Source organism: Furipterus horrens, unplaced genomic scaffold, assembly GCF_987537825.1.
Source record: "Furipterus horrens unplaced genomic scaffold, mFurHor1.1.pri manual_scaffold_2, whole genome shotgun sequence".
Lineage (NCBI taxonomy): Eukaryota > Metazoa > Chordata > Mammalia > Chiroptera > Furipteridae > Furipterus > Furipterus horrens.
Genome location: NW_028327172.1, coordinates 171,471,813 through 171,493,666, shown reverse-complemented (window position 1 = coordinate 171,493,666; position 21,854 = coordinate 171,471,813). Strand labels below are relative to the sequence as shown.

Here is a 21,854-nt window from a genome sequence, read left to right as displayed (position 1 = left end):
TCCTATTGCTGCTATTACAAATTACTACAAGCATAATGGCTTTAAACAACACAAATACGTATATTAGCTTACAGTTCTTTATGTCAAAATGCAGGTCTCACTGGCTATAATCAAAGAGTCAGCAGAGCTGTATTTCTTCTAAAGATTCTAGGGGGAGAATCCATCTCTTGGCTTTCTCCAGTTCCTAGGGCCTGCCCACATTCCTTGGTTTCTGGCTCCCTTTTCCACCTTCAATGTCAGCACTGGCCATTGAGTCCTTTTCACCAGCAAAACCCTGACACTGAACCTTCTCAAATAGCTCCCTTATGATTACACTCGCTTTAATCTCAACTGATTAGCAACCTTAATTCCATTTGTAATCTTAATCCCTTTCACCATGTAATGTAAAATAGTCATAGTTTTAGGGGATCAACTTTGAGAGGCCATTATTCTGCTTACCCTGAGATTTAAGAGTGCCTCCTATCTAAATAGTGTTGGAACACCTGGGAGACATCTTGTTAGAAATCAAAATCTGTATTTTGATGAAGATGCCCAGGAAATTTGCACATACATAGAAGCGGAGAGAAGTTGTGATGTAGATAATCACCTTGCTCCTAGATACAAATCAGTATTTAAGAGTAACACATGTCAAGTCTAAATACTAAATTCCTCGTTCAGTTTTTTTGATGTAGGTTACTCCCACACTCATTCATAACCACCCAAAATTTATAGAATTACTATCTAACAGACAACATGATAGCTGCTGGGGGCACTGCAATCTATACAACCAATGAGGGCCCTGCAGTGAGTGGCTGGACTTACTTTCTGCAGGAGGAAAGAGAAGAGAGAAGAAAAAAGAACAAATAGATAAATCTGCTAAGTTTACAGAGGGATAAGTGCTATGAGAACAATGACACAAAATCATGTGATCCAGTGCATTGAAGAGGACACTTTAGAAAGGGCCATCAGGAGGCCCAGAACACTAAACTGCAACTTCAGTAATGGAAAGGAGCCAGCCATGAAGAGCCAAGGAGAGTGTTCCGGGCAAGGGATGCAGTGCCACATCCTGTGTGCAGGACTAAGCTTGGCATGGTCGAAGGAGAGAAAGAGGGAAAGAGTAGTTCAAGATGAGGTTCTAAAGACCCTTCAGGCCAGCTCGTGTTGGGCCTTAGAGACTCCTTATGGCAAGGATTCTGCAATAGAAACCTTTAAGGATTCAAGCAAGGTGCTTTGACTTACATTGTAAAGGAAACTTCTGGCTGCTGGGGGAGAATGGACTATGGGCACAGGTTGCCCAGTTACAAGGCTGTTGCAGTTGTCCTGGCAAGAGATTATGGTGGCTTGGACTAGATGGTGAGAAGCAGTTGCATTTTGGAGGTGGAGCTGATTGGACTTGCTGTGGGGCAGGGTATAGAGATGAGAGAATGGAGCAATGAGATTGGTATCTAATGTCTATGGGCGAGTCTTGTTTCTCATTTTTCTATGAGTTAAAGTTTCATTTCAGGATTTTCTAATACATGCCTTATAGACTTTTTAAAGCTAGTTGAAAAGTAAATACAGCTGTGCCATGCAACACCAGTCATTATTGGAACAGATGCATACTGGCTGTAAAACACACCCTTTGTGTATGAACAGCTAGAGGTTTTGTGCTTGTTAAGGATGACTGCCCGGACTTCACAGTTTGATGCCTTTTGTTCCTTTGGGATGGGGAAATGATATCCATCTATTCTGCTAGTGAAGTCTTTCAGTTACTTTGCTGATATGCCTTTCAGCCTCTTGGACTATTGGGGTTGTTACAAGAGTGTCTGAAACACAACAAGTGGTCACTGATCCTCAGGGCTATCCTATCTATAAACGTGAGCTAGACAGGAGTTTTCTTTATGTCCCTCTTCTGTGATGCTGCTATGACTCTGACCATGGATCCTCCTTCTATTTGGAAAACAACAACAACAAATATATATATATATATATATATATATATATATATATATATATATATATATATATATAGGCAACCACCATGTTTCTGGGCATCTTCCAACTATTCTGCATACTCTATACAGAGTATATAGAACGTATCTCATCATATCATCTGCTTTGTTTAACATCCTTAAATGTTCCCCATTGTGCTTGGATAAAAACCCCTAACGCTTATCACAATAGATAAAGTCCTGCTTGGTCTCTCTTCCTCTTTAGTCTCCTTTCAAATGATGCTTTTTTCCCTCTGTGTCCTGCCCCTCAGCCACACTGAATACCTTTCACTTGCTGGAACTGTGTGCCCTCTGGCCTTAAAAATTTGGGGCTGACTCTCAGAGTTAGGAATGCTCTCCCGTTCTTTCCCTTAAACTTGTTAGCTCCCTCCACCTTTAGAACTCTGGATCCTTCCTGCTTAAGCTAGGTCCTCATTCTCCCCTAAAACTGGGTTTCTTTGCTTTTGAACACTTACCCTCAGTTTCTTATCAGGCCTTTAGACCTGTGGTTCTCAAAATGTAATTCCCAGACCAGTAGCATCTCTGCCACCTAGGAACTTGTTTGAGATGCAAATGATCGCTCCAACCTAGACATACTGAATCAGAAACTCTGGGAATGGGGTCCACCAATCTTTTGTTTAAGAAGTTCTTTGAGTGATTCTGATGAAGGCTCAGTTTGGAGATCTATAGCTCAAAATTCCGTTCCCCAGTTTCTAGTACAGCTTCTGGCTTGTAGTATGCTCTCAGTAATTATTTATTTAAGGAATAAAATATAGAAAATTAAATCCTGACCCATTTTTAGATAGAAAAAAACCTTTCACCAGTTTAACTAATGTATCCAGAAATTCAAGTAACTCCATAGGTTAATATATTTTTAGTCTTTGAATTTTGATTTTATCAGACTCTATTGGAATATTTTCAGTGTATCTTTGACAGGTAGATGATCTTATTATTTATTAATGGATTGAAGTAGTGAAACAGGTAAATGTGAAGTAAATGCATTTTACTGAGGATAACAGTCATTGATATGTTTAATGACTGTTAACAATATATGCTCATTGGGAAAATATTGATGTAAAGAAAGCTTAAAAGTGACCTTTTTCACACATCAGAGGGACAATTATTGACCTTTGTGACATAGTAACAAATGTGATAACCAAATTATCCTAATGAAAATTTCTTTTGTTTTCACCAGATCATCAAACATAAATAATAAGAATTTTTTAATAAAATTTTAAACACAATTTCCACATAGAAAAAATTTCTCATTCTTAAAAGAGATGGCCACTAAACATGACTCAAATGTTCTCCCTGGTTTATTTTAGAATCCTGGTTTCTTATAAAAATATGTCTGAGAGGGTGGGCTCCCTTATCCTTTACTAAAGACAAGTCAAGTGGACTTCAGGAAAGTGGTGCTTTCTCTTTATAAACCTGCATTGAGGGCATGCTGAGGCATGCCGTGTTTGCTCTAGTTTCTTTGCTGAAGAGGAGGTCCTGCTGTGAACTTGGCAAATATTGCCTTCTGGCTTTACTGGCCAGGTAGAAGCAGCCTCTGAACACTGGTTCTTTGTGCTGAATTTGTGCTCAGAGGTGCCGGTGGCGGGTTCCTTTGTTTCAGCAAAGGGTGCTGGCTAACACACTTGGAAAAAGAGACTATTTGGAATAATGCACTTTCTACTAAAATTTATTACCTCATGCTAATTAAAGTTATTTACCAAGGACAGGAATGCACACGTGCCTTGTGGCTGCTGTTGGAAGAGTGGCAGCCTGCAAGGGTTTGTATTAGGTTCCTAAGTAGGAAAGCTGTTAGCTTTTGAGAGTGAAATCTAACCTGCATTCTCAAACTGAATTCACACTTTTTTCAAGCACAGGGTTGGCATTTATGCACCTCTAAAGTGCCCTGATTTTGGCCTAGGACCTGAAATGAAAGCACTTCAAAAGCACTCATGTGAAACCATTAAAAAAAACAGCTCACTTAGAATATTAACCATATGAAGCAACAAGAGTAGTGATCACCCCAGGCAATGAAACAACAACTAGAATCTTAGTCATTTAAGCATGAAGCTAACTTATGCCAACCCATTTCACCCAAGGAAGTTTCTAAACTCAGAATTCTCGTCCAGCAGTAAGACAAATTTTATATTGATTATGGTGCTATTAATATTAAAAACTTTCATTTTACTGATCATATGTAGTTCTCATGAAATTTGCTAAAACCAAAATTTCCATCAAGCAGGTTCTATTCTCTTATTAATTCCCATTATTTTTGTGTATCCTGTGGGGAAAAAATTAAAATCCGTTAATAACTTGGTAATTCTGTCTTGTTTGCTAGAATAATGAATGACTAGTACAGAGTGGAAGCTGAATAACTATTCATTAAGTGAATAAATAAATAAAGGTGTTTGCCAGATTTGTGACATATTAAATATCATTGGTGGTCAGCGATATTATTATCATTTCTGGCCACTACTTCGTAAAGATTTCCCTAGGACCCAAGAATTTTGTTTATTCCAGGCTGTCTGAAGCCCTTGGGCTTTAATCCTCTCCTATTCTGAGCAGTGGTTCTTAGACTTCACTATGCGTCAGAATCACCTAAATAGTTCTGGGGTGGAACCCAGGAGCTGCATTTTTCAGAAGCCTCTGATTGGGAGGCAGGTAGCTCAGGGACCACATTTTGAGAAAGGCGTCTTCAAGTCAAGGGTTTGTATAAATGTTATAATATTTTACTTTACCATCTGGAGTTCCAATTAATACACGGATAGTAGGGAGTGAGAGGGGCTCTGGGTTGTAGAAGGTAAACTATCAGTCCTCATTTTAGTCAATTAAAAATATGACACAAAGTAAGGGTCACTAGAATTACAGATCTTTCTTTGGAAATATCCTCCTAAAAATATGTAGTTTCATTATGACATACTTTATTGCAGGCCCATTATAAAATGGGAAGGCATATAGGTGCTCTAATTTTGTTAGTTTTCTTTCTCTTCTTATATTCCTGATTATTAGAAAGTATTTATAATAAATATTTTCAGAGGTGAAAAATAAGGTTATTTTGAAGGAAAGTGATGAACACATTCCAGCTAAGAGCTGTGGCTGTGCTACCCAAACTAATTATTCATGTACTGTGTTCATGATTTTGGCTAACTCCAAGTATCATCTATTGTCAATGTTTTTCTAATTGACTCCTCTTTTTAAGTAAGTTTTTTACTTATCGTGAGCAATAATGTTTGTAAAATCAAAAATTTCATGTGTTTATTATGTTTTTCTAATATTTTCCATAAATGTTCAAATAAAAATCAATGACCTATGTTTCACTTAAAATTGTCCAGGTGCTCCACATTGGGAAACAGGATGCAGAAGATGCTTAGGGCTAGCCCTTAGAGGGCTTGTGTTCTACCTCAGGAAACCACGCATCTGCTATGAGACAAGAAAGATAAGCCCGGAGACGTAAGCTGTTGGTGAGAGAGAAACTCATCAAATGTTTTTAAAAAGCTAATTTTTAAAAGGGTAATGTTAGATTTATTTCTACTCTTTGATCCAGTAATTTTGCTTCTGTGAACTAGCCTGTGCGTATTTGAAAAATTGGAGCCATCTTGAGAGTCAAAATTAAAGGAATGACTATATTAAGATACTTCCATATCATTGAATGCTACAATGTCTTTAAAACCATCTTTAGAAAGATTTTTAATGGTAAATAAAAATATTTCTAATATGATGCCAGGTGTGTAAAACAAGATACAGTATGATCTCAACTATGGCAAACAGAATTCTTAGAAGGTGGGGACTGTGACAAAATTAAATAGTGTATATCCTTCCTCAGTAGTGAGAGGATGGATCATCTTCATTTTTTAACCTATATGTTTCTGTATTTTCTCAGCCTTTACAATTACATAAAATATAAATATAAAATATAAACATAAAATATAATAATTTATCAAATTATCATACTTAATAATTTAGAAAAAATATTTTAAAAGAACAAATATACAAGTAATTAACACAGGCTAATTAAACACTGCAGTTCAGGGAGGATTTCATGAAGAAAATAAAAAGCTGAGACTGGGAAAAAATATATTATGAAAGAAACAGAAGTTGAACTGGTAACTACTAGTGTCCTGGTCAGTGAAAATTTGTGATTTTCATACTGCAACTTCACAGATGAACAAAAGAAGGGATAGAAGTTACCACTGGTTGGTCATGGCTAAAGTGAGATTGACATAAATCTTATTAGACCTGAACTAGGAGCTCTATAAAAGTGGAAGAAAACTGTTCTAAAGAAAGGACCAGGAGGATAAATAACCTAGAAAGTAAAGAGAAATGCATGTATACAAATGATGGGAGTTAGCCAGAACAGAAATACTGCTAAGAGCAGACAGGAGTCAGGGAGGGCATAAAAGCTTCTCTATAACATTTGTCTTGAGCTTTTTTCAGGGAAGAGAGGTTAATGCCAGGTTGTGCAGACAGGGGACTGTGGATGGAGGTTACCTGGTGCCTGTTGAGAGTCTATTTTAACCTGGTTGTAAAGGTAAGTCTAAAGGTTTGAGTGAGAAAGGCCCTTGCTTCCTCCGGAATTCAGGAGGTAGAGCTGCTGTGTCACAGCTGAAGTGACTAAGGGACAATAGCTGTAACCTCAGAGGCTGCAACCTGAGAGGTGGGCCCCAGAAGCAATTTAGCAATGCCTTGGTGGGGCAGATGGGAGTCATGATTCCACGAGCTGAACTGAGTCATGCAGAGTTGAATAACAGGAAAATATGTACAGGGGTTAGTACATTCTTCTCTTGTGCTCTGTACTTTTCCTTCTCTGAACTTCCCTCCTGGTGTGGGGAATTTGTTTTCCTGGTTGGTTAAACTTATACAGCACAAAAGACAAATAGGCAAAAAGGAACACTGGTGTAGACCTAGGGCTGTTGTCTTTGGAGACGCCTTTCTTCCTTCTGTAATTTCCTTTGGGAGGAGGCAAATGCGGTAGGGGGACCTTTTTAGGCTTTCTGGTGTTTTACCTTGTTCTTCACCTTTTGTCTGTCTCTTGGGAGCCTCTTACTTTTTATTCACAAGCTCTCCCATCTTCCCCATCACTATCTACCGTGAACCTCATTTGCCTCTTGTTTCTCTTACAGATCACTCAGTCTTTTTCTCATCTCTTCCTTTTTCTTTTTCTCTTACCAAACTACCACCTTTCTGGTCCTCTCAACAATGGCCATCTTGTTAGCATGTCCATCTCTTACCAGTCTCTAGGACCTCCTGTCCCTTTTATTGTATTTTTTTATGTGGAGCCTACCTTCCCTGATCTTCAATGTGAGTCACCTGTACCTAAAATTTAAAAAAAAAAAAAATTTTGTTTTTCATTTTAATTTTATAATTGCTCAACTTCCCTCTTCTCATTGTATTTCTATCAATACTTCAGTTATTTTGACATCCTGAAGTGGTGTCATTCATTCAGTTATCCTGACATCTTGAAGTGGTGTCATATATATTATAAATGGCATATATGTAGTGGGTAATATATGTTTTTTCCTCCATTTTTCATATGACATGGCTGGATACCTTCTGGACAGACCACACACACACACATGCACACACACATACACACACATACACATACATACACACACATGAGTTCTGTCCAGAAAAAGTGCAGCCATTGTTAATATAATGAGAACAGTTTGTGTGACATAAATGTAACCTGGCAGTGAAGGTGAATGGACTGGAACGCACATGTGTGAACAATGATGACTTCATTGTACTGATCAATGGGGGCCGTAGACGCCATTAAATGAGAATATGTATGTGTGGCCGTTGCATTCAAAATTATTGAGCGAGTAGTGCAATGGATCTGCATTAAATTTTTCATTAAGCTTGAATATTCCTTCATGGAAACTAGTTAGATGATTCAGAAGGCTGCAGCTATGGGCAACTGGTGAGTGGCCACAACAACACGCCCGCTCATGCATCACATCTCGCGTAGAGTTTTTTTGCGAAACATCAAATCACCCAGGTGACTGAGCCCCTCTACAGCCCAGATTTGGCTCCCTGTGACTTCTGGCTTTTCCCAAAACTAAAATCACCATTGAAGGGGAAGATATTTTAGACTGTTGATGAGATTCAGAAAAATACAACCAGGCAGTAGATTGTGATTGGGAGAACTGTGTGAGGTCCCGAGGTGCCTACTTTGAAGAGGACTGAGGCGTACATTGTCTTATGTACAATGTTTCTTGTATCTTCTTCAATAAATGTCTCTATTTTTTCATAGTACATGGCTGTATACTTTCTGGACAGACCTTGAATATATGTAATCTGCTATATTGCCCACCCCATCACTGCTCTTCCTCCCTGTACAGTCTCCACAGTTACTTTGCTTACTTTGCATCCAGCATACTTCTTTCTTGCCTTCTTGTTTCCTCTTTTTCTACTTTATTTCACAGTTTTCTAACCTTGGATCTTGAATCTTCTCTGTTTACGCTTATTTCCTTGCTGATCTTACTCATTCTGAACTCCTAATATTCTACCCTAAACCTGCTCCTCCTATAGTCTTTATAATATCAGAAAATTTTAACTCTATTCTTCTAGACCCTTGGAATCATGCTTGATTATTCTTTCTTTCACATACTACACCTAAATCTTCAGGAAATCCTATTGTCTCTTTCTTCATAATGTATCCAGAATCTGACCCTTTTCCCCTCTACCCGTACACTGCTGCCACCTGGGACAAAAGCACTATCATCTCTACCCTGGACTAGCAGCTCCTTGACAGTTTCTCAGTTTCTACTCTTGTATCTTCTTCAATCTGCTCTTAACTTAACAGCCAGACTGATACAGTCACCCATGTACACAATATCCTTCAATGACTTCTCATTGTGTAAGTGGGAAACACAGAGTCTCACAACGGCTTCTGAGACCCCCCATGTCTGGCCCCATTATGTCTCTAACTTCAACTTCAGCTGTCCTTTCTGCACTTCTCCACACTTGCTTCCTCCTCCTTTACAACAAGTGTCTCTGCCTCAGGTCTGTGAACTTGCTGTCCCCTTTGTCTGGATGATCCCAGCCAGCTACCCACACAGCTTGCTCAGTCACCTCCTGGTTTTTATTCTAAAGTTACTTTCTCACTGCGGACTTCCCTGGTTATCTGATATAAAATATCAGCCCGTCTCTCCACTCTCAGAACTCCATACTCCCTCTCCTGCTTTATTTTTGTTCTTCATACCTTTCAGCATTTAATAGTATATAGTTCCTCATTTATCTTAACATATTGACTGTACAGTTGGCCCCCCTTATCTGTGGGGGATACATTCTAAGACCCCAATTGGATGCTAGAAACTGCAGATAGTACCAAACCCTATGTACACTGTGTTTTTCCTATACATACATGCCTATGATAAAGTTTAATTTATATATTAGGCAATTTCATGGGTGGAAGATTCTTTCTTACCATAGATCTTGGCAATCTCAGCATAAAAATGTTTTCTTGTTGAGAACTTTCACCTTTATATTTAAAGGAAGCACTTACAGTTTCTCTTTGGCATATCAAAATTGCCAACATCACTCATATAGTGCTTTGGGACCATTATTCAGTAAAATAAGGGTGACTGGAAGACAAGCACTGTGACATCAGAGCAGTCTACCTGATAACTGAGATGGCTACTAAGTGACCAGTGGGTGGGAAGCCTATACAGCTTAGATGTTCTGAACAAAAGGATGACTCATGCCTCAGGTAGGACAGAGTGGGGTGGTGAGATTTTATCACACTACTCAGAATGACACACAATTTAAAACATCAATTTTTTTTATTTTTGGAAGTTTCTATTTAATATTTTCAGATGGCAGGTAACTGAAATTGTGGAAAGTGAAACCATAGACAAGGAGGGACTGCTGTTGCTTTTTAGAAGGCAAACCCATGAAGGTAAAACCTTTGTTTGGCTCATTGCTAAATGCTCAGGATCAAAAGGAGTACTTGTTCATGGGGAGCAGTTAATAAGTATTTGAGGAATGAATAAATGAATCCACTACCTCTTGCTTTATGTCTTTTTCCTTATACTTCATGCTGTCCTCCACCTGTGACTTTATCCATTTTTAACTGTATTTTTTCCCTCTGCTTTGCTGTTTACAAGTTTTGCACCATTTATATCCACTACTCTCTCTCATTAATTTGGCTTTGTTTCTTTTTGTTGTAAGACATGGGTCATGGTCCACTGCCACTTGTTTTTGCTTAGCATTTAATCTTTCCCTTCCTCAGGTGCTGCCCTAGCTACGTGAAGTTCATCTTTTCTCTTATAATTTTTGCATCCCACTTCATTATTCCCACAGCAACACAAGATGCTCTTTGCTGTGTATGAGAAAACAGCTGTGGATGTTGGCCAAATATTGCATAATCTAATGTTTAGAAAGAAACAGTAAAGAACAAGTGTGTCCTGAGGACAAGGGAGAGAGAGGAGAGGACAGGAAGCCCTGTGTTGGGTCCCAGGGCTAATTCTTTGGATAAATCATTTATGAGTAGCCTTAGATCCTTTATTTAATGCTGTTCCTGAGAATTGTACCAACTAAAATATAAATTTAGCCATTAGTGAAATTAGGCCACAATTTATAAAATATGAGTGATTGTTCTATGAAAGGCTATGGTTTGGCAATCTTTAGGAACATATTTATTCAAACTTCTTATTTAATGTCTCAACTGATGATTTTATATTAATTGATCTTGTGGGTCATAGATCATGCTTAGAGTAGCATACTGCTAGGGTATAATGTACAAATGACTGGCAACTAGAATAACATATAAGACAGGCATATAGTTACCCAGTAAGGAACATCCTCTCATTGACGAAGATCCAGGAAGAGCACTGGTGGGCCATCATAGTCAGCTTTTCCCCCTTTCTGAGATCATGTAAGGACACCCTAAAACATTAGAATAATATTAATAATATGTTCTTACGATACATTCACAAATCATTTTCTGACTAAATCAGTTCCTGACCAAATTGTATTTTTTGTGTGTGCTCCTGGTGTGTAAAAGTATTTGAGGAGAGTATTTAAGTAGTGTTTCACGTATGGGCATGAGTGTTGGGTTTGCAAGGGAAGGAAAAGGAAGATATTTTTTGGCATTTGCCTGCTATGGATCTCATGCTCTGTATGTGAGCTAATTTATAGATCTTATCTCATTTAATTCTCAGACCATCCCAGCAAGGTATGGACATATTACCTCCATTTCAAACACTTAGTAAGTAGTGGAACAGATCACTTGAAGTAAGGCCTGAATGTCTTCAAGGACTTTATTTTTTTTTCTGTTTCACCAGTTTTTATAGTTTAGAAAAGATTATACAGATTGAATTTTTTTTTTTTTTATTGTCTATAAATCTGTCCATGCTAAGATTCTTTTCAAGACTTTTTTCTGAGGGAATTAATTTTGAGGGCAAATAGATGTTCTCCAAAATCTTCAATTATAAGAAAACAAGCTTAGAGTCCAGAGTTTTAGCTATAACTCTCTGTGAGTATATTTCTAAGTGGCATCCTCTAACCCTCCTTTGCGTGATTGTTCATAAGATAATCTGTTTCGGGAACAAGTGACAATGTGCTTTCTTTTCTGTCTCCCCATCCCCTTCCTCAGCCCCAACACATTTAAGTTTTTAGATGATTAGGTGTTTTCCCCTGTTCTTATTACCCAACATGTGCTTTTGAGATAAATCTATTTTGTCTTTTTTGATATCGTCTTCCATCTTAAACTGAAAATTATATTCTTCATACAATTTGAGGAAAATAGTCACAAAGGAAGAGGAACATATAATTTAATTTTGACAATCTCTAATGAAAGATGATAAAGAGGACATATAAAGAATTATTGCATAACTTGACAAACAGTCTTTCCATGGATAATCAATTTGAGAGACTGCCAACTGAGGGATAGAGAGAGAGAGAGAGAAAGGCAGCCAGGGATGAACAATATTTCTATGAAAGTGCAATACAAGCCACAATGCTGGCCCATGATAAATGCTAACCATTTGCAAATTTATAAGAAGAATCCTGGGTCAAAGTTATGCTGATAATCACTTTACAGAGTTGATGGCCACCTTAGCTACACTCCTGGTAAGGAATGTATCTAGTTTGTTCAAATTCGGCATTACTCCTATTATAAAGAATCTTATTTCTGAATTTTTAGTGTTCGATTTGTAATACAACCTCAGGATTTTTTTTTTTTCATTTTTCAATTTATCCACAGTTCTGAGATGACCAGGTTTTTAGTGATTTAAAAGTTATCCTCCTATTCCATCTCTGTATAAATTCATAGGGGTGGACATGTCTAAAGCTGCTGCAGAGCTTATATTTTATTGAGGAGTATAAAGATAAAGAAAGAGAAGCCACATGAAGAATTCTGCCCAACTGGAATAATGTTTATGAAGGCTTGCTGGTTATATTTTATAGTAAAATCTCCAGAAACTTATTTAAAAAATTTAGATGTCTTGCTGTTACTATATCTTCAAATAAAATTTCTAGAATCTGGTGGAGAAAAAAATATAGTCAGGTTTAAACGTCTGCTTCCTTAGCAGTTCAGTGTTATCTTCTTTAGAAAGATATTAAATCCCAGAGGCTTCTGTCATCCAGAAAGAGGCATTTTGTAATCACTGAACTTTTTGTGGCAATATGGGAATACAAGATAGCTGTAGTAGAGAGGAGATCTTAAGGCAATGTTCGGAGGTGTGAAGAAAAGAGAAAACTGTACTAGGTAAACTGAAAAACTATGAAATAAGTGGCCCAAGGCAAGAAAGGATGGACCAATTTGGTAAGCTTGTTTTGGGAGTATTTCTGGGAAGAACTTTCTCCTGAGAGATTTTATGCAAAGAAACATATTCATTCTATTACAGAAATTCAATCCAAACTGGCTGAACTCTGCCCATTCCTGTAAACATGATTTTAAGTTTTCAGGCAGCTAAAATCACGCTCAGACTTGCAGGGTTGATTGAGCATGATGTAACATCCTTGAAGTCGCCTTCAGGCTCTGGAAACTGTGGCCAGACATTAATAATATCCTCCTTTAGGTCTTCATGTAAGTGACATTAAGGTATGACCAGAGATTTTAAGTATAATAATTTCTAGTTATTCCATCTTGCAAAAATGGAATATTGAATTACCATTGTTTAAAGCCTATAGAATCACAAGGGTTATAGCAGAATAAAAAGGTATGCTGGAGAGAAAAGATCATTTATTTTTTACTTAAAAAAAGAAAGGGAGAAATTTCCTTCTTTCCCATCTGAATTAATTATTTTGGTTGGAGTAGGGTGTGTGGAAGATATTTCACGTCTTTTTTCTCCAGGAGAATAGCAATACAAAATAAAATACAATAAGATAAAAAAGAAGAAGAAAAGCTATCCTCACAAAATTCCTGATGCATATTTTTCCTTGTAGCACATTGTTAGTTTGAAATTCTATAGTGTATTTGAAAGCTATGAGTACACCTCACCAGGCATATTGTAGTAGTCTCTAAGGTGAATAGTTGACTGGTTTCCCATTATGCTTTTACCATTCTTATTTCACATTGTCTTGTTTACAAACCTTCCTGGGATCTCATTTTTAAGCAAATACACCCAAGTTCCTTAAACTGACTTTCAGGCTTTCTGCAATTCCACCCAAGCCTACCTTTTCAAACTCAAAATTGAAGCTTTTCTTTAACATCAGGCCTTTTAGTCTAACGAAATCTCAAACCACTGAATCTTCTCACCAGTTCCTTTGCACAAGAGGGCCCTCGTCGCTACAGGTCCAGATGTCTGCTTCTTTCTAGGCCTTGCGCAAGTGGGACCTTATCAAATCTCCCATAGCATGTTACCTATACGGCTGTGATGCCACGTTCTGCATTCCATTGTGCATTGTTGTTACTGAGTTATTATACCTTTTCTACTCATATTCTCTTGCTGAAGGAATGTGTTTCTCTAGCTGGGAATGCCATCCTCTTTGATAGCACATAATTGGAGCAAGGGGATCTCATGGAGAGCACTAAAGCCGGACGGGTCAGAAGCTCAGCAAACTGGGCAAATTAACTCTGTAGGTCAGAAGCTACGCAAGCATTTTAGGCTTCCTTGGGACAGGGACTCAGCATGTTCCATGAGCCCCACAAATTCCAGTTACTGATTCACAGGATTTAGTCTGGGTTGTTTGGTTACACAGCCTTTGTTCTTACTTCTAAAACCTGACTTCTGTCCCTAGATTTGTCAATGTAATCACCGGCAAAAAAAAGTTACTGATACTCCCTAGAAAGATTTCCCCAGTGGCCACCTTGCTGCCCAAACACTACCTTCTTCCTTCTGAATCCAGATTATTTATCATCTATTTCTTTAATTTACCCCTCCTAGCACCTCTCCTCCTACATGCCAATTGTTTATTTTCTCTCATTATTTTCTCTGCCTCTTCTCAGCATTTGATAAGGTTGATTGTTCCCTCCTTTTCAAACATCTCTTTTCTGAAGGCTTTTTAAAACAATCACAACAACCCTGCCTTATTTTCTTGCCGTCTCATAGGCCTCAACGTATCAGCCTCCTCTGCTGACTTCTCTAACAATCGCAAAATGCTGGCTTGTTCTGTCCTTGGCCGTCCTGTCTACACTTTCTTCCAAGTAATCTAGTCCATCTTCAGCCCAGCCTCTCTGCTGAGCTCCAGACCCACGTTGCTACCTACTTAATCCCTCTGGATGTCTAACAGCCACCTCAATATCCACGTGGCCAAAACAGAACCACTGACCTTTTCGCATGGTCCAAAATTCCCACCTCCACATTTCTTCCCTATCTACCCCATGAAGCACCAGAATTAAGACTCAGCCTTATTTTTTCCTCTTTCATCATAACCAGATTCCAATCCAGACATAACTTTTACCGATTGTACCTTCATATGTAACCTGAACTCACAAGCTTCGATTTCCAAAGCCACCACTTTGAGCCAAACCGCCATCATCTTTCTCCCGGATTATTCCATCAGCCTCCTGACTGGTCTCCCTGCATGCACATTGTGACCAGTATCCCATTCTCCACACAGCGTCTAGCAAGATAATTTTAAAGTTTGAATCAGATATTGTCATCCCATGATTAAAACCTTGAAGACTTCCAAAATTAACTAGAATAAAATAAAACCTCCTTATAATGACCCACAAGGTTCTGTCAATCTCTTCAACATTCACTCCCCTTTTTCCCTCACTAATTCCATTTCATTTACATTGGCCCTTTTTCTGGTTTTCAGTCACCTCCTAAGCTTATTCCTGTCTCAGGGATTTAAACTTGTTGCTCCTCTTAGTTGGAGCCCCTGCTCCCCTGATGTCACATGACTGCCGATTTCCCATCACACGGGTCTCTGCCCAAGTGTCTCTTCTCTCAGAGGCTTTCCCTAGCAAGTCTTCATCACTTTTACATTATTTTCACCTAGTTACATAACAGTCTCTAAAAGGATCTTATATATTTACATTGTCCATCATCCTTAACTACAACATTAATTTCTTACAATAGGAGCTTTTTAAAATTTGTATGTATATCCAACTATTAAAATTTTGCCTGGAACATGGAAAGAACTCAATTATTTGTAAAGTGACTGACTAAATGTAATCCCAAAGGATTATGAATCAATGATAAAATTTTTCTAGACCACAGTTAAAATGGAGTTTTAGCTGAGACTAGAAGCTGGAGATATCTGGAATGGAAGAACCACCTTACGGAAGCCTCTTCCAATCACAAAGTGCAAATTGATGGTGATGGGCTGAAGAATCATTGCAGTGGCTTCCTGACTGGCTTCCTATTTGTTATAAAATAGCTAAGGTTTCATTAGAGATGGCAAACAACAGCTCTGTAAACTCATGATCTATGCTGAAGCTAAGCAGAAGATTTCAAATGGGATTAAAGGATTTCAAAGCTCTTAACATTATTGTCTAACCTTAGGAAGAAACACAATTGAATGGAATTTAGGGAAGAAAAAAACAGGATAAAATTTTTGTTCTTAGGCTGCAAATGGTAATTGAATAAGAAATAATATTGATAATATTGATCACGTCTGAATAGAAAAATTGGCTAAGCAAAATATTCAAACAGTCTAAATACCTGAAAGGTAAAAATGTGATTTGGTAAAGGTCTCATTTTATTGTTAATTGCTGAAGTGATAAATAGATCTATGAACTCATAGTTTTCCCTCTCCATTTCCATTAACCATGATTCATAGCAAATTAAAACCTGTCTAGGCCCTTGTGAATATCTTTTAAATTATAAAGACTTGGTAGATTTAAATTATAAAGAGTTGGTAGATTTAAGCATCTGAGCTAAATCTAAAGACTTAAGGGAAGGATAACAGAGGTCATGATTAGCAGGGATGGATTTATAAAAACAGGAAAAATTATAGATATAGACGCCTAGAGTTCTTACTTTGGACATTCACAATTATTTTGAGAGACCATAATAAACTATGACTTGAAGAGGAAGGCAGTTGTTATAAATCTTTGTACTTTACTGGAAGACTCTTCAGTCCTGGTGCCAGAGCTTATGGATTAGATTGGGTACGCAATAAGATTGTTTATTTAATAAGTGTGGTTATTTATTTTTTCATTTTGTCCAGACAGAATGGAACTCAAGGGATAGTAATTAGGTAGGTTAGCAATTAAGTTCTGGAAAAATAAACAGCTCCAAAAGTACTAGGTTCACATCAGCCAAGGTGGCTCCGCAGGGAAGGAAAGAGTCTAGGCAGGTAGAATGGGTCTGAGCAGCAGACAGACCAGAAGCCTGAGCAGGCAGAACGGGAGCACTGAGTGTGTGGGCAGCAGCGCTGGTGGTGGCCTCCCCCTGCTCTGTACCCTGTCTGCATGTGGGCTTGCCCTCACTGGCCAGTTACCAGAAGGAAGCCAGAGGGTAGAAGGGGAGCCCAAGCTGCAATTAGCTCAGATGGGCCAGTCATTTAAAGTACCTTCCTGTGCTCAAGCATGGATTAATTAAATGGTTACTTGCTTAAAAGTGGAAAATTTGGTTCTCTCCTTTGTATAGTCAACAAATATTTCATGAGTTCCTTCTCTGGCTCCACTCCCATGCCAACCACAGGAAGTATAGCCTATATCTTTGTGTGCAAGGCCTTGTTTCTGAGGTCAGTGGGTGCATGCAGCGTCAGGATGTCATAATTTACAATGAATTAAAAAAAAAATACAGATGTTAAATTCCCTAGATTCTCTAGCCAAAGAGAATTTCTGCTGTCACTGAACTTTCACAGGAAAATATCTGCAGCTTTCTAATTACTTACAGCTTTCTCTTTTTAACTAGTATATTTTATTTTATTTTATTTGACTATTTGCTCCTTTAGAATAGAATTATTACTTATTTCAGTTTTCTATTATGTAGAATGAGTATAGATATCTAAGTATATATATATACAAGTATATAGATAAAACATATGTAAAATAATAAATATATTCAGTATATGGGGAGGTGTATAAAATATTAACAGTAAAGTTGAGAGTTATGAAACTAAGTGATAATTATTATTTCATAACTACTTTTAAAATCATATGCAAAGAACATGTATAACATATTCCATAAAAGTTACTAAAAAAAAAAAATAACACATCAGAAAAGCAAGTGTATGTTTCAATTATGAAGTAAGATTATATTCAAGGTTGTACACTCATGCAGTTCTTTTTTTAATTATTGTTTTGGCTTGAAGAAGCAATGGAAAGTTACAAATATGTATTCTGATCTGAAATAAAGCTCTAAAGAAAATGAAGTTTTCTCTAAGCTAGAATCTTGTAGTTGAGAAGAAAATATCTATATACAATTATCTCATTTTAAGGACATCAGAAAAAAACACTGTTATTTCTACACATTATCCAAAGGAGTCAAGAAATGTGTGGTTTCTGGGAAACATTTGGCTACATTTTTTTACTCTGTAAAGAATGTGTCTCATTTGCAGAGATGGTAAAAGTTAAGAGTTGGAGTATATATAAACTATCATTTTATTAAGTGATATTGATTGCAGTTAGGAAATGTTTGTTTTGATGTAAAAATGAAAAAATGTATCACAATGCCTGAATTAAGACAGGACTAAACAGGATGTGGCTCAAACAAGCAGACTTCTTTGTGAGCGTGCCATTGCTCTCAGTTCAAGTAGAATCTAATTTGAAATACCAAGCTTTTAATATCCTATTACATATTTACACAGTGCTAAGGCCATGTGTTTTGTTCTTCCTAGAGTGCCCTCAGGGAAGTGAGGGAAGCAAGAGTAGTAGCAGCAGCAAAGTAGCTTTAAGCCATGTCCGGACTCAAAGCTTCTTGCCAGCACAGTCTGGAAGGAAGCTGCTCAGCCTGCCAATGCATCTTCTGGAATTGCTGCTGTGGTACAACTCAAGGATTTTTCACTTTATCTAACTTTCTAAGAGGAGATTCTAAGGTTGATTTAATAAGTATCCTGACTCATCTCTCCTGTTCATATGCTGTCTGCAAAAGAACTGGGCTCTTCTCCTGAGGTCCAATTACTAGGCTCTGGGATGATGATGAAGTTGTCCTTCGGCCATTTCAGCTGCTAAAAGAACACCTGTATCACTTAAAAAGAAGATGCCTTTATGAAAGCAGTAGTATTAGTTTGGTACTTGAGATGATGTTACAAAGTGATGAAATCACTACGTTTGATAGCTTTGAAAGACGTAAGATTAATTTTTGTAAAGAGCCTAACCCTCTCTAACCCTAGACTTGACTGCGAAGAGAGAATATTCAGAAGACGTTTTTTTCTCAGGGGTTGTATTTTCAATCGATCCATACCTGAATATTTTTTAAAAACCTAAAGTTTTATATGAAACCCATGTATCTCTAACAATCTTAAATTCTCTGTCTGCATTGTGACCAATGAATCTATACAAGCAAATTGAATGTTATCATTAGAGTTCTGTTTCAATTAAAAGTATAATATGCTTTCTATTTTAGGAAGTTAAACAAATATCAGATGTAAATTTTTATATTACATTTCTAAAAGACATATTACATAATGTTGTACTATTTTGAATATATTTCAAAAGTCAATTTTTTCTTAATCACCCTCTCTCCCAAAACATTTAATAGTTTATGATAAAATGTTATATACATCAGAAATAGTAGAAAAACATATGTATACTAAAACAGTAGGAAGATTTACCTCCAGTTAGTGGTTCTTTTATGTTTGTAGCTAAACCATACTAAATGCAATCAGACCCTGGAAGACAATAATGTAGTAAAGTTCAGTTTGTCTGGCTTTAGAAGTCTATCCACAATTTTCCAGTCAATATCCAATTATAAGTACATTGGAGAATTTAACGCTACCATTTGAAAAAAATCATGTCTATTGATAGATGAATAAAAAAGATGTGGCATATACAGGAGTGGACAAAGGTAGATTTACAGTTGTGAGTGTATGAAACACATTTTATTTGCTATTGTAATAATCATAAGCTGCATGTCTTTTCCATGAGAAAAATTGTAAGCCCACTTTTTCCCACCCTCATGTATACAATGGAATATTACACAGCAATAAAGAAATAATGAATTCTTGCCATTTATGACACATGAATGGATTTAGAGGGCATTATGCTAAGTGAAATAAGTCAGGCAGAGAAGGATAAAGACTGCATGGTTTCACTTATACGTGGAATCTAAAACAAAACAAAACAAAAAGAGACTCATAAAAACAGAAACCAAGGGATACTTACCAGAAGGGAGGGGAAGGGGGATTCCGGATGAAAAGGGGAAGGGGAATATAGCCAATAATATTGTGATAAAGTTACACAGTGATAGCTGATTACTAGAATTAGTGGGGTAATCACATTGCAAAGTATAAAAATATTGAATCACTGTATTATACACCTGAAACTAATATAACCAATATAAGGTTGTAAACAACTAGTCTTAAATAAAAAATAAATTTAAGAAGGTCAGGTAGTATCAGTATTCAAAAAAAATGACATTAAACTACGATTAACTGCAAACCACTTAAATGTTTTACATTGATAAATAAAATGATACATATTCATCAATGAAAATGCTTTGCTAGTCACAGCTACTACATCTGCCCCTTCCTCAAAGTTATCAACATTAATAAAACTAACAGCATTAATAAAATGCCCTTTAAATAAAATTTTATAAAATAAGGTCTCTTGCCTATAATTTAAGTTTAAGAGGCAAAGACCAACAAAAAACAGGTCTCTTTCTTTTATATTTTTGACCATCAGCACAAATGCAAGTCAATATCACTTCAATACAAACAGTATGATAATGTGCTACAGTGTAAAGACATGAACTCTATGGTCTAATTTCTCCAGTTATTCAAGAAGCAATCTCTCTTATAAAACTCAAACATCACGGGTTCCACAATATAGGATTGTGTGCAATTCTCCAATTAAAATTGTATTTTATATTATATTTTATATTTGAAATAACAGATGAATATAAATGTGACTTTTCCAAAGTAAAAGTCATTGAGTAGCAAATAAGTTTGAATTCACCACCATCTACTCTATTTGACAAAAATGGCAAGAAGTCAGATGATTTCGTTGGTACTAAGGAAGGTGATACTTTCCCACTTGCCATCTGCTCTCATGTCTTGGATCCACTCTCTGAAAACCAGTTCAACTCCAGTACCTCCCCAACGTCTACAGTCTCCCCAGCTCAGCTCATGCTTCCTGATCTGGCCCATTTGGCAGAGCAGCTTATTTCTTAGTGCTATTTATAGAACACTTGCTAAGTATTTAATACCCATCTAAGCCTTATTGGTAGATCCTGTTAGGATGCTCATGTTTATAGATAACAAACTAAGGCTTGGATAAGTTAAGTAACTTGCTAAGGGACAAAATGCTAAGTCACAAAGCCACGACTTGAACCTATGGCTCTCCTGCCTCTGAATTTTATCCATAACTCACAGACTTCCATTTAATTTCTTTCACTGTTTTGTGTGGTCTTATATCAGAGATCCTTTTCAATTTTTTGTTGTTGTTGGTGGTGGTGGTGGCGGTGGTGGTGTGTGTGTGTGTGTGTGTGTGTGTGTGTGTGTGTGTTTGTGAGGGAGATGTCTCTGTAGTTTTGTGGAAACAAACAAAAGTTTAGCTGAACCCTCAATTAAAAAGACCTTTCATAACTGCTGATTCAATACAATGTTGTAACCCTAAGAACCCTCAGAGAAAGGAAGATGTCATGCAGGAGTCTAGTATTTCTGAGAGAGTAAGTGCAATTCCCAAGTGCTCACTGAACTATTTCCCTGGAAAAAAGGGAGGAGGGGCTCAGTGGTCACACTAACCCCCCGCCCCCGACCTTCCCGGCTCCCTCCCTCCTTTTTCCTCTCCTCACGTGCATACCTTGGTCGGGAAAGAGCACTCTGAAAAAAATCAAGAGAAAAAGTAATGTCCGGGTTTCAGGTTGCAGATGCATTCAACAGGGCTGGCTGTAGATTCTGCTTTTCCCTACCCCCGTTTTCACCTGTTATTCACACTGTGAGCAGAAGGGCCTTTTTACCTTAGTTGGGCTGAAGTTGCTTCGCTCTTCTGCTGGGTCACAAACTGGCCGAAAATCAGCGCGCTCCCACCTGTCCTGGAGGTCCGTGCCCAGAACAGGAGGAGGGGCCACAGGGCTAACCTGAGCACCGCTGGGGTTCTGCTCCCGGCAGGCAATCCTCCTGCACACACAAGGTCATCAAGCCCAAGAAGCTGTTTGTTAATTATTACTTTTTTTTCACCACCGCAGGGAACTGTCAGAAACCTGAGCCACTCCCTGTGCCTCAGTGCATGTTGGGAGTTTACTTTTTTACTTAGGATCAGCTGATAGAGACACTTCTTTGCTCCTGGTCACACATTTTGAGAAGTGAATCGAGGGTCTGATTAACGCTTTAACCACTGAATTGGACTGATCCTAATATCTACTCTATCCAGATTATAGAGAAATAGCCTATATAAATACTGACCTG

At 37.6% G+C, this 21,854-nt stretch overlaps 1 protein-coding gene across 4 annotated transcripts in view; it reads right to left on the bottom strand.

Moving 5' to 3' along the window:
* RASSF6 (Ras association domain family member 6) overlaps window positions 1-21,461 on the bottom strand; it is a 58,830-nt gene extending 37,369 nt beyond the window's left edge. For all 4 annotated transcript variants that reach the window (XR_016509105.1, XM_090266770.1, XM_090266769.1 and 1 more), the window contains exons 1-2: window positions 21,407-21,461; window positions 10,734-10,832 (exon numbers count right to left, since the gene is read on the bottom strand). Coding sequence is in view for 3 of the 4 variants with exons in the window: in XM_090266770.1 (XP_090122896.1) it covers window positions 10,734-10,792 (59 nt within the window). In the remaining variant the exon portion in view is untranslated. The remainder of the gene's footprint in view (window positions 1-10,733; window positions 10,833-21,406) is intronic.
* Window positions 21,462-21,854: the final 393 nt, after the last annotated feature.